A 14,359-nucleotide genomic window follows, 5' to 3' on the forward strand; every position below is an offset into this window, starting at 1 on the left:
GTGGTAATGGCCTATCGGTATGGGAGTTCAGACAGTCGTGTCAAACAGCAGGCCCAGTCCTGATTAAAGCCGTGTCATGCAGTTAAAAGGATAAACGCAGCAGATAAGAGAACAAAGAGTGGACCTACTGGAAGCTGGAGCCAATTCTTTTCCCATTCTCAGGAATCCCCGGATCTGGACAAATGTCCGCAGCCATCCCCCCTTGGCTTACTGCATGAGAGCGAGAGAGAGAAGACAAAAAACAAAATAAATGAGACATAGTACGCATGATAGTGGACTGGTGCATGTGTTATTCAAATCCAAGACAGCATATCAGAATGATCTCACCAGATGAATTGCCTCATTACTGAACGCTTATAAAGTTTGAAGTTATCCTGGTAAAATTTCACCCAAAAATCAAAAGAAACAAATTGGAATGATATTGTGTTTAAAGCAAATAAAACCCATTTTTAAGTCCCATTATCATTTTTATGACAATTAAACACATTAGCACCAAACTACCTTTCTTATTACTACGTATTGCCTTTCATTTAAGATGATAAAAAAAAAAAACACACACACACACAAAAAAAAAAAAAATTGTATAACCATAATGAGAATATTGACAATAATGAAAACTACGACAAAAAAAGTAAAACATCTGGATGCAATGAGCTTATGTGTCATAAATTATGTGGATATTGGACTTACTGTACCTATTTATAAAAGTGTTCTTCCTTTCTTGTTTAGAAAGAAAAATCAAGGATTTTTTGATTTTTTCTGTAAATAATCACAATTAATCACACCTAAAATTGAAATATTTCATATATTTTTATATTATGATAATTTAACCTCCAAAAATCTTCAATAATTTAATCTCCAAATTAATGTAGAAACTATATAAAGACGGTTTGTTTTAAATATTTGTTTAATGACATCTTTTTACTAAGTACTATAATGAAGACCAGTATCACTGATATTAATACTGACACTAATGTCTCTATTAGGGTACCATTTACACAACAACGATGTACTAAAAACGGAAAAGTTTTTCTGTATTATGCATCCCAGGCCAGTGTCACTTTGTAATTTCACAAATTTGCCTTTTTGTAGTTTACACAGAGCCCCCAAAATGCCGTTGTCATGTAAATGATTGGACAAAACACATAAAAAGTTTTCCGTTTTTAGTTGAAAATGGTGTTGTGTAAATGGCCCCTTAAATAGATTTTTTTCTCAATTTTTGCCACTAATTATAGACATTCATCACTTAAGTATAATTGAAAGCCATCATTTAATAGGCTTTAAAAATATTATACCTTTTAATTTAAGTGAACATAAAACAATTAGCTGTGTCTTTAATATAGCAGGGTTCAGCGCTAAGGACTTTTCCTACTGACCCAGGCTGGCCTGCCAAATTTTTAATGGCCCCACCACACACACACACACACACACACACACACACAAAAAAAAAGGTTTTGTGTTCATTGTTTTTAACCGATGCAACCTTGTAAAAAGTGCTTTTCAGGTAAGTCTAACAGTAGTATTCAGATAAGAAACACACTCCGATAAGAAATTCACATGTCAAGTGTCCGATTTCGATTTGGGTCCGCTCCAGATGTTATTTCCAAGTAGGAGGTGAGAGAAAATCAGAATTCAGAGTTGTCTAATGCCTTGTTTCCACCGAGCAGTACAGTGCAGTATGATTCAGGAAGGTAAACTCTGATCCGGCTTGCGTTTCCACCGCCAACAGTACCCTTACTTGATAGACGTGGTGTATGCCGGAAAGTAGCGATCTATGTCATTCTCGCGCGAAGAAGAACACTGTAAACCCTAATGCTCAAAATACTTAATTGGTTTGAGTAGGACAAACTTAAATTGAACAAATTAGTTCAGTTAAATTAACTGTTATGAGTATTTAGAACTTTTTTTTTCTTTGGAGTTCACAGCACTGACATATTTTAAGTAAACTGAACTGTTTCATTGTTTTGAGTTGAATGAACTCATTTCTTTTAATTTAGACTAACTTAAGTTTAACTGAAACTGGGCTGGGATTTCTATATCCCAGCATGCTTTGCCCATGGCATTCGAAAGGGAGAATAAATGCTAAAATTAAGTGTTTTATAATGTTTTTTTTTTTTTTTTTTTTTTTTTTGTGCAAGATTAATGGTAAGGGAGATTTAGTAGTGATTAATGTGTTTGTTATGCTAATTTAGATGAGTTTCTGTTAATGTGGGTTTTTGGAGTCACCATCATGGTGACAAGTGGTGCATGCTGCTTGGTTTGAGAGCAGGTAAGTTACATGTTTTAAGTTGATGTACTCATTCAGTGCTATACCATGCTATTGTTAACATGTTAACAAATTAGCAAGTTGGCAATTTCTGAATTTTCTTATTAGGGTTTACAGTAAAGTAAATGACTAATTTGATTTGCAAGAAATCAAAATAATAAAATTAACTAAATATATGTTATGTTAATTGGTATCAAAATGTATGAGTTAGCTAACTCAGTTCTTCAAGGTAGGAGCAATTAACATGTATGAGTACTACAAACTCAAAACTTGATAGTTCTGCTTACTTAAAATTGGGAACATCATAACTCAAAGAATTTGATGTAACCGATTACCTCAAATTTTTTGAGTTAGCCCAACTTATTCGGGTATACACTGAATGCGACACAGTAAACAACAATGGATGACATACAGCAGATCTTGTTCTTGCTTCTCGGCATGTGGCTGTTTGTCAAAAGAAGAAATGGAATTGGGTTTCAACTTTATTTTAAAAATGGAACCTCTTGTGTTGTCATTCCCTTGCAGCACGCACAAGTGATGATTCTCTATCAAATTTTGACATAATTTTGTGTTTTTGTCTGTTCAAGCGTGATAAGATGCAAAAGAGAACTCATGTGCGAGTTTGTGCCCACAGAGAGCCGCTTCACAGACACTGCACCAGTACTGCATTGCGTTCTCTTTTGCATCTTATCGCACTCTAATGGTTTAAAAGCACTTGAGTGAATAAGCGTGTGATCATAAACTCTAACGCTAGCCAAATGATGATGGTAAAAATAAATAAATAAATAAATAAATAAAAACAAATGCTGTATAGCACGTTCCCATTAAACACCCCAGAGTGTACAATGCTCATCAGAATGCCAGTGAAGATTGCTTTCAGAGGTGGAATATCTATTTCTGTAGAGCTGACAGGGGATTTAGTGATGGTATGCTCAGAGCTATTTCCCATAAAAAGCAAAGAAAGGTCAAACCATGTCCCATGTTTCCTCCCTCCCCGCTCTCTTGTTCCTCCTAAGCCACAGTGAGTTTGTGTTCACACAGCCTCACTTTCTGACATCCCTCTGAGTTCATTTACTGGCCAAAATCACATTAGGTGAGTTCATGGATGACTTCACTTCAGGTGTAGCAAATGGCCATATTTTTTTACTCTATTTTCTTATTTTATATATATATATATATATATATATATATATACACACACACTGTATATATGCAAATAGTCTAACACAACTGAATGACATTCTAACCAGAGCTAAATGTGGTCAGTAATATAAGACTGTTCTAAATAAAAATATTTCCTTGATGCAACATCAATAAATTATATATTTTCATATAAAATATTAGGGATTGCCATACCAAACGATCAATTTATAAATAGCAATACATTGGCAAGAACAAAGTTAACACCTTGACTCAGACTGCACATTCTTTAGGCTAGTGAAGTATAACATTAATAAGGCTTAATACTGTTACTTAATATTAAGTGCTTTAATAGTTTAATTATAGGAACTGTGTTGAGAAAAAAACATTTTATAATAAAAAGGTCTGCTTGATCTTAGTCTCAGCCTCAGCAGGTACATCCACAGTCCGTTCAACAATCAACTGATGCACATTACACACACAATCTAAAAAAAAAAAAAAAAAAAAAAAGCCACTTTTGATGAATAAATTATGTCGGAGACACTTAGTAACAAGTAACCTAGATACAAGAGCAGAACAGTATATTGTTTTTTGAGTTTTGTCTGTAATTATTAGTTTAGGGCAGAAAGAAAATATAATTATGTCTGCAAACATATGCCCATAGACCATCAACGTGCATTGATTGACTAATTGATTGATCTAGCCTGAAAAATACACTTTTCAACACTATTTGAGCATAAGAAACAGCATTTATGGGACAGTTCATGTCAGATTTTGTTGCTGATTTGAGTTCAGCAAGCAGTTTTTGAGATTTCAGGATCCCCCATTCAGTTAGATAGGACTTGGTCTTGGATGCCAGAAATAGCTGCCAGGAGGCATTGCAAATATGGCCGCCGAGTGAACAGACTTTCCTTGAAAGGGACATTGGGTAAGGTCAATGCATTTGCAAGTGGTGTGTTTGTGTGCGTGTGTGCGTGCGTGTGTGTGTGTGCGTGTGTGTGAGAGAGAGAGAGAGAGCAGTCCAAGCTTTTTCACTTGTGGATTGGGCTTTTTGATCACCTGTCATGTCCTTCTTTTTGATGTGGTCTTCAAATGTCATCTCTTCTGATTGTTGATATCAGTCTCCAAAGTTATTCTGTCTGATCAAAGCGGGTGTCCGTTTTTTCTGATCTTTTTCTTGGGCATTTATTTTCCTCCAGTAGTGCCCTGCGATCACCTCAATATGTGTCAAAGACTTTCTTATAATGCACATGTAAACGTTTAATACATAAATGCCAAGTGTACTTCCATTCCAATTAAAGATCTAAGGGCTGCTCTTAAAGGTGCCGTAAGGCACTTCGCTAACTTCTGCCTGATTTAACCACCATAGTCTAAAAATCACATTCATTTTCTTCAGAGAAATTTAGCGTTTTTTTAGCAATAATGTGTTAACCTTTTAAGTCAGATCTGTCATGAGCTTTGAGATTAAGGAATGATATGTGCAAATTTTAAACAAATTTATTTAATAGCCAAATACCTGTGGAAGAACTATAAATGCAATAAGGTCCCTAGAGTCTCAAAAAACTAATATATGTGTAAATATACCTGAATATTTTGCAATAAATGTCAAATATATTGTATTATATAGTATATAGTCAATAGTTTTGCATTAAACCATAGTTTATGATTTGACTGTTATTTGCAATGCTTTATTGGATGAGTAGTTCATTACCTTTAAAAGAAAACATGCTTAGTATAACAGTATTATTTATTTTAACTTCTAATAAAATGTTGTACTATTGTGCTTAGAAAGTGGAAAGTGCTGAAATCAACAGTTCTGATTGGCTGATGTTAAGTGGGCTGTTCTTGGTCAGAATAATCTGCAAAGTGGACCAGAGATTTTATACCGATAGTCTGGCTATGTAATACTTACTGTACACTATAAAACAATTACATTGCATTTACATTGCATGCCATATGATTCATTTTAAAAGCCATATCCATGCAAGTAACTAAAATGAATGTGTGGTTCGTTTTAGTAAAATCTCTTCATCTGCTCTAAGTGAACTGGGCCGTTTGTCATGAAAACCCTAGGCAACCTCTCTCCTGTTGTATGTAATGACTGACTGAATGTCCATAAACAAGCTATTGTCATCACGCACACACTGTGTAAATTTTGCAGAAGCTCAACTGAAGTGGTGTACTTCACAGAGTCAGCAGCTTTTGTAATGCTAATTGCCACGAAACATGTTCAACGAAGCGCAGAACGGGCGAAATCATCCATACAGCATAATGTTGCGTAGCTTCCTCCATCCTATTAAGAATATCATCAAGGGCATCTTTATTAAACTCATAATGAAAACAAGCAAGGCCACAATAATGACTGAGAAGAATACAGTTGTGCTGAAGAGAATGGAACAATTTAGCTTTATTTAATTCATGCTTCCATTCAATTCATAAATTAATAATATATAGATGATATACTTATCAGGAGCACCGCTGTGCTTTACACATATCAGCCAAAAGTATTAAATTGTATTTTTGGATTTAAAAAAAAAAAATGTGATGTGGTGGTTAATGATATAGATGTTGGTAAATTAATGGTTGTAGGTTTGAACCCCCCAAGAAGTGATCCGTGAACTACCACCATTGTGCCTGCCATAAAACTTTATAAAAGCAATATGAAAAAAGCATAGTTATGTAGGAAATCTGACAATTACACAGGGATCATTATACAAAGTTTTTTGGAAGCGTAATACTGTGATTGACCAATCAGAGTCAAGTATTCCAGAGAGCCATGTAATAAAGTCTGCATTAGGAAGGGGTGGCTCCCTACAGTAGAAATGTCAACCATCAGATGTGTCAAGATGAGGAAGAACATAGTTTCCACATTTTACCTCGTTTTATCTCTAGTGAGACTTCATGGCCCACAGTGAAAGAAGCTTATTAGGTCCAGCTTATTAGGTGCTTTGTTGAACTGACTTGAAGTGTACTTACAGACTGCGTTTTTGTGACTTGTATCCTTGCTCGGAAGCATTTTCACCCCTCTGGATTTCAGCTCGATGGCCTTCTTCACTGTTGAGAGAGGGTAGAGGTGAAGTATGTAGAAGTAGAAATCACAATCCATTTATACAGTTACCAAAGCCTGTTGAGTGCCCAAGAGTGCCAAAACCTCATTGAATACAAGCAACCCTCTATGAATTAGTCTTTCATGGGCCATTAAAATGAGACCATTTTGATGGGCAGAGGTATTTTCTTAATTAGCTGGGGGATGACAGATCTTAACCATTAAATTCATGAATGTTTTCCCAATCATTATTACATATTCAAGTCTTTAGCGACTCAGTTCTATATCTAACACGGATGGATGATCAGTATAACAGTATATTTGTAAGTATAAAATAGTATAAATAGTATAAAACTGATATTTTAATAACAGTAACAAAATAATAAAATAAAGCATATTTCATTACCTTTTGGAACTTCAATTTGAGCAGATGCTTTTTTACCATCATCACTGTCATCATCAGAGCTCACTTCCCCTGTACATTCAGCATCTGGCTCATACTCACCATATCAACCATATTCTCAAAACTATCATTTTCAACATCTTCAAAATCAATATTTTGATCACTAGCTATGTTTCCATCCAAAGTTGTGAATTTAACTTATGCGCAAAATTGGAATATCGCATAAAACATTCACAAATAAAGCAGCGTTCCCATCCAGTGAGTCGAGAAGAGAACAAAATCGTCACTTCCTGATAAACTGGTGCTAAATATTACTAAAAAACAAGGAAAAACCACTGTATAAAATAAAATGATCAGAAAGCAGACATTCTTTTATAATTTTATTTTAATTTTAATTTCTTGTTATATTGTTTATAACAAAAAGTTTTAGGAATACCAAGAGGGATGATGTTTAGAAAAAAAATGAATAAGGGAAAGGTTAGTGAATGACGTCAGGGGTCGATAAAGACCGAGGTATGCATTTAAGGGTTAAATGAAGTGCGCACTTTGTTACCCGAGACACAATTATCATTCTGGCATGCAGATGTGCTATCAATATTTTTATCATCTGGAGCCAATTTACAGTAGATTTCAAAGCAATTCTGAATTCAGTTCTGTAATTATGTCATGTAGGATGCCAATTATGACCCGGGAATCATGAAATAAATTCACTTTGCATAATTTTCTCTCTGTATGACATCCCCCCCCATCAGTGGGCTCTAATACAATTGCAAAGAGTTTTTTTTTTCCTTTTATTAAATATGATACACTAAATGAGAAATCATTAGGGCAAAATAATGATTATTTGTTTTGAGAAATTATCCCTATAAATGTATTCCTGGAAAACAGGTGAGTTTTTCACAATAAACAGATATATGCTGATTCTTCTTTGAATAAATGCATTATTTAAATAAAATAATAAATAGATGCAAACAGTTACTAAATAAACCATATAGATGCAAATAGTTAATCTATGCCATGATTTTTTTTTTTTTTTTTTTTTTGTGAGGTGCAGAAATCTTTCCTGTTTCTTACCTGTTACATTTATATAAGAAGTTTTATTTATTTTATCTTATTTAACTGTCAGCTCAGGAAGATGGTGCTCAAGTACAATAGTGATTTCATCTCTGCAGCTACTTTCTAAGCGGTTAAACTGACAGCGTTACAACCATCCCCATTCTCACCTATTCATGCACTAAGATTGTGACAATTTTCTATCGCATCAATCCATTGTAAGCATGCACATAATTTGTAGCCTACACAAATTGCAGTATTTCAACAGTGCATATATTTTTTTTATATATATACAAAGAAAGTGCATTTATGTACAACGCTCTAAAATGTAACAAATTCAACAAATCCCCTGAGCTTCCCCTGAGATTCACAGCATCCCTCGCTTATTATGCAGATAGAAAACACGATCATAAACGCATATCATGAAAATGATTTAAAAGGGCCTCATCTTGTGTTATTCATGTTAGGAACATGAATTCCCTCACTACTGTCATGACTGATTTCCCAATTTAAATGCTGGGGACCTGTAATCATCATTCCGACAATGTGTCTGCTTATTGAGTCACAGACAAGCCAAGATGTCATTTTTAACTACGGCAGAACACACCAAGGGATGTGCTGTCTTTCACTGCCAACTGTCCCACATCTGCCAATAATGCGCTCCTCTCCTCCAATGTCCTACACACGGTGACCCCTTACCTTGATATTGGGCACTAAATCCTTTCCTCCGATGGTTGCTGTCAGATGTAAAGTGAAGCCGCAGCCAATTCTTGCTACTGATGACAGGGGATGGCAAATTCATTCCAGTCAGCCTGAAAAGAAACAAGATTCTCAATTCATAAAACAAACAGATGTTGACAATCAAATGTACAATCAGCTGAACAAAAATTTCATTACAAGATTACATGAACTAAATAAGAATGAACATGGTTTTGGACATGTATGGGTTGCAAAAAATAAATAAATAAATAAATAAACATTTGAATAAATAAACATGGAAGTAATTTCACATAAACATTTCAAATTTAATTATTTAAACACTCCCTATATTTGTCACGTGTAGTAGTCATCCAAACACGCTTGACGCAGATATATAAACATACACAGTCTTTAGGGCTTTTCACACTTGAAATAGCTAACTCTGGGTCATTCTAAACCCTGGGTAAACGGAATCCTGGGTTATCTTGCTTCACGTTTCACACTACTCATAATTTACCCGGGGTTAACAATTAATCCTGGGTATTCATAAGCTGATGTTTCACATTGTACAGTCCTAAACCCTGGGTTAACATTCTTATTTGCATATTTGAAATTTTTCCTCTCAAACGCTGAATTTACTGTTATACAATGTGCGGTGTTTCTGTGACTGTCCAAAGCAGACAAATATGAGTACCCAATTGGTTGTCTGTTGCTAAGCGTCTAGCTGTAACATTCTAACACCATATCTTTTTAAACTGTACAAGTTTGGCACCGCAATGTGGGGTTAACGCCGCAAAAGCAGTGCTAACCCTGCTTCTGAATTACAAGTGTGAAACGTTCCTTTACCGGGGTTAAAAGAGGCGTTTAGAACGGCGATAACCTGGGGTTAAGCACAGTGTGAAAAGCCGTTTTATTAAACTAACAGAGCACAGAGGAGAATCTCAGGAGAGTAATGACATATACTTTACACATACCAAGATGATGCGTGACACTGAACTGAACAAGACAGAGAGTATATATACACAGAAGCAAACAAGGGAACTAAATAAGACACAGGTGTAACTAATCAGAAACCAATGAAACTAACAAAGAAGATTAACAAGACTAAAACGGAGGGTACTACGTTTACATGCTACCGATTTACTAAAAACTGAAAAGTTTTTCTTTTGCATTTTTTAAAAGTTTTGCACACGGCCATCAACGTTGTCAAATATCCCCATTCACACAGATCCGCAAAAATGAAGAAGAGGAGGAAGAAGAATTTGCCCAATACTGCCCAATTAAATTAGACTCTACAACTCAAAGTAAGAATATAGCAAATCCAGTAGCACTTTATTTTACAGTCCTGTTCCCCATGTACATACGATGTCTATATTACAGTAAGTACAATAACTGAGTAATAACTGGAACTAACCCTGAACCTACCCCTAAACCTAACTCTAACCCCTGTAGTTACCTTATATTAACCAGTATTTTACAATGTAAATCCACGCAGTACACGTACTGTAAAATCAAGTACAACTGCAAATCCAATAACTAATATCTTTTTTTATCCACATTGCTCATTTTGATATGTTTCTGCATGTCTTTGCTCATGCTGATTAAAGGACAATTTTCACATTATAACTGCAACTGCTTAACAAGTTGAAATTAAATTTTGTTCAAACGTAAATTAAAACATCTATTCAAACATAAATTTAACATATTTTGTGTGTATTTTTTAACATGTACATGAAAATTATATATCAAATTTAACAAGAGAACCATGACCTCAGGAATATGGTGCTCTTGTACGATAGTGATTATATCTCTGTAGCTAATTTCTAAGCAATTAAACTGAAAGCGTTACAACCGTCCCTGCTCTTGTATGCAATAGTGGGGCAGTTGTGGCTTAATGGTTAGAGAGTTGGATTTGAAACCGTCGTGGGTTCAAGTCTCAGTACCAGCAGGAAATGTAGGTAGGCACTCTCATTACCATAGACTGTAAAAAAAAAAAATATGGACGACGCACCTTCACTCTCTCACTCACTGTAGTAACTGAAGCCGCCAATATGGCGCTGACATCTTGAGTCTGCGCATAGTGAACTTGAAACCCGAGTCTGTGCAGGAGTGAGCATGAAGTGGAGCCGCGATATCAAGGTCCCGCCCAAACTTAGAACTCATTATTTCGGTGTGAAATAAACAGTTATGGAAATGTAGAAATTAAAGTTAAAGCTCCAGTCACCTCGCGAAGTTCCAGAAAAAAGCCAGTTATTGCCTCAGTGACTACTTCACTCATAGAAGCTGTCAACCTCAGCTGTCAATCATGTCTCACCCCCGTTTTTATAGCATCACATAACTAACTAAAACCAAACTTATTTAAAGAACAAACACTTGAACTAACACCAGCGTGATAAAAACTGCCTAATATGACAGAAATTGTCTTTGAAAAAAAAATATTTGAAGTGTAATTTAATTGTTTAGTTTGTCTCACGTCCCATCACATTACATGGAGAGGGCGGGGTTTATAACCTATACTGCATCCAGCCACCTGGGGACGATCGAGACGCTTTGGCTTCACTTTTCAGGACTCGTGTGGCACACTTGCTCATTACCCACAACTGAGGTGCCCTTGAGCAAGGCACCTAACCCCCAATCGCTCCCCGGGCGCAGCAGCAAAAATGGCTGCCCACTGTCCGGGTATGTGTTCATGGTGCGTGTCTGTTCAATACTCACTGCTGTGTGCGTGCACTTCCAATGGTGAAATGCAGAGCACAAATTCTGAGTGTAGGACACCATACTTGGCCACACGTCATGTCACTTTCACTGATTGTGACCATTTTCTGTCGCATCAATTCATTGTAAGCATGTCTGTACAGTACAGCAATATAGTCTGGTCTTACTACAAATAACCAAGATTGTGAAGAAAATTATTGCAGCAAGCCGCCAACTTCCTTTGTGAGACATGGACACACAAGGGCTTCTTCACTTCTTTGACATATGCAAAAGACCTGAAGAAGTTATTGGTAAAACAATATCTAAATCTATTAATACCAACTTTATTGTGAGAGCGAACAATCTTTCCTTGTTTTCCTCAATACACTCTTTGATGTCATTAGGATTCCTTCTGTTCTTTACCTGCTGCTATTCTTTTCTTTTGTTCTTTTTTTTAACACATTCCAAGGTGCCTATTAAATCTTCTCTTTGCCTTCTCTTTGTGAAACTCAAGGTGTGTAAACTTTATGTTCCCTGTTATGTGTATGCTCAGTTTAAGGAATTCTCCTGCAAGGGCCCTTAGCCGTGACGGTAATGGTTTGAAACACCGGTGTCATGGACAGCTACAGTCCTGAAGCAATATTTTTTCATCTTTTATCTTTGTTTTTCAGATTATTTGGTCCTGGTGCTTGCCAAACATTCAAACTGAATGAGTGTAGAGAATATTTATCTGAAATATTAAATCCGACATTCGAAAGGAAGGAGAAATGGTCACAAATCAAAGATGAAACTAAATCCAATCAAAAGCTACACAGTCTTGACAATAATCATTCATATCCTTAACAAGCATTAGTGATGGCAGCTACAGCACAGTCATTAGCGTATAATTTAATATTCCATCCCAAATCAGAGCTTCATCTCCTTGATGAGGAGACTATTTTGTTTTTGGCACTGAGATCTAAGAGAAGTCTGAGATATTCTCTGTGTAGTATGAATGTGAGTGAACCTCATAAAACAAGTGAACAAGTCCAGGTCACATTTCTTAAAGAAAATTAATCCTATTTTCAGGACCATTGTTTGGTTGTTTATTTACTGTTTATTTAATAATAATAAAGCAACAACTTTTTTTTTTTTTTTTTTTTTTTTTTAATATGTACTACATTACTGAGTATCAAATAAAATTATAAAATTAAAATTCCTGAAGGCATAAAGATTTTTTAAAAAAAGCACAAACAAACAAATAATTATAATTTCTCTTTTCTTTTCTTTTTTTTGATTTAGGGGTGCTTTTGCGAGATGCACCTTTATGTATGTATGTATGTATGTATGTATGTATTTATTTGTTTGTCTGTTTACCAAAGATAAATTACATTTTGTGGGGGAAATAAAATCAACAAAATAAGCTGATTCCAAACAAGAGGCAGGCCTATATTCAAAACATTGAGCTGACAGTGTGTTTGGTGGCGCTGAATGCAGTAAGTGAGGTAAAGCCTGTCTGGCACAAAATAACAGTGACTTGAAATTGATGCAGGCTGCTGTGTGAAGCCCTCATTTCTTTTCAAGAAAGTGGAGTTCAACAGTGCATGAAAACCAGGTTGAGCTGAGGAGGCAAAGGAGCCAGAAAGCAAAATGAGCGTGCTTTACAAGAGGCAGGCAACAGGGAGAATAAACCTGACAAAATAAGCCAAGTCTGTTTGAAGAGATCTGTGCAGATAACACAAGAGCTGAAGCACTGGGAGGACAACAGCTAAATGTGGAATATAAAATATAAAAATGAGAATGAACGGTTTTATATCATTCTCTGACATTATTAACAGTTAGTGAATTCAATTAAATTTGACAGATTAAAAGTGTAAAAATGCTATGTTAATTGAGAAAAAGAAACAGCTTCTGCATGTACAAGTTTAGTCCCAAAAAAATATTAAGATCTATTAAGAGATGGATTTTAAACATTTATGAACACTATCAAACCCTTAACACAGTTTCTACTCAACTTTAATGGGAGCGTTCATTATGGTTGGGTATCGTTAGGGGTGTGCGATATAACGATTTTTGATCGTGGACGATTAAAATGTCTCCACGATCTGCTTATGAAGAAATATCGTAGTATCGTGCTACAGTGCTTTATATCAGTTGCAGTTCCAGCGCCTCCGTCTCAGCATACTGTTCAATGTGACGTACATTCACGTCACATTTTAACGCAGCGGTAGAGTAATATTCGCGGGACACTTCAATCCACAAAAGTTCATTATTTCATGTGCCTTGCCGGTTAAACTTTTCTTTCGCGTGCTGATGCGCTGTTCTGACATGCGTTTTTCAGAGCGCGTTCAAGCGAAGCGCACAGGCACTAAAAGCCTGTCAAACAGCGCCTGATTACCAAGTTATCTTTAGAGTCCGATTGCTCTAATACTGTCAAACACGCACAAAGTTTACATAAACACAGTTGGTTATGTCTAAAGTGAAAGTAAACATTTGAGAGAAAATTGGATGCGTGGCTGTATGTTAGATATACATGCAGGTCTTTAAAGTGACAGAGCAGCCTAATATTAACCATGCGGTCGCTTGTCCTTAAAGGGATAGTTCACTGTAATGTTTCAAAACTGTATTAATTTCTTTCTTGTGTAGAACTCAAAATAAAATATTTTGGAGAATGTGGGTTAGCCGGACAGTTGCTGGTCTCTATTGACTACCATGGTAGGAAAAACATAGTCACTATGGACCAGCAACTGTCTGGTCACATTCTTCAAAATAACTTTTTGCTCTTGACTGAGAACTTTAATACATTAGCTTTATTAAGAATCAATGTATAATTTATACAGTGAAGTCTAGTGTAACATTTTTATATTTGTTCATTTAATTTTTTACTTGAATGCCACTGTTAAATACATCTACTGTAGCTGAAAAAATAAATCATTTTATTAATTTCATTTGTATAATGTGTAGCCTATGTTTTTCTTCTTTTTTAATAACAAAGATAAAATTAATAACAAATAATAACAAATAACATAAAAAATAATGACACAGATTTTTATCTTCGCCACTTTGGCCTAAATGTCTG

The 14,359-nt window shown here is 35.4% G+C and overlaps 1 protein-coding gene across 3 annotated transcripts in view; it reads right to left on the minus strand.

Moving 5' to 3' along the window:
- The window catches only part of LOC127524842 (CUB and sushi domain-containing protein 1-like), a 632,721-nt gene that overhangs the window by 206,076 nt on the left and 412,286 nt on the right, over positions 1-14,359 (minus strand). For all 3 annotated transcript variants that reach the window (XM_051916817.1, XM_051916816.1, XM_051916815.1), the window contains exons 6-8: positions 8,608-8,720; positions 6,383-6,460; positions 129-210 (exon numbers count right to left, since the gene is read on the minus strand). In XM_051916817.1, the coding sequence (XP_051772777.1) occupies positions 129-210; positions 6,383-6,460; positions 8,608-8,720 (273 nt within the window). The remainder of the gene's footprint in view (positions 1-128; positions 211-6,382; positions 6,461-8,607; positions 8,721-14,359) is intronic.

Source organism: Ctenopharyngodon idella, chromosome 13 (assembly GCF_019924925.1).
Source record: "Ctenopharyngodon idella isolate HZGC_01 chromosome 13, HZGC01, whole genome shotgun sequence".
In the NCBI taxonomy this organism is placed as follows: domain Eukaryota; kingdom Metazoa; phylum Chordata; class Actinopteri; order Cypriniformes; family Xenocyprididae; genus Ctenopharyngodon; species Ctenopharyngodon idella.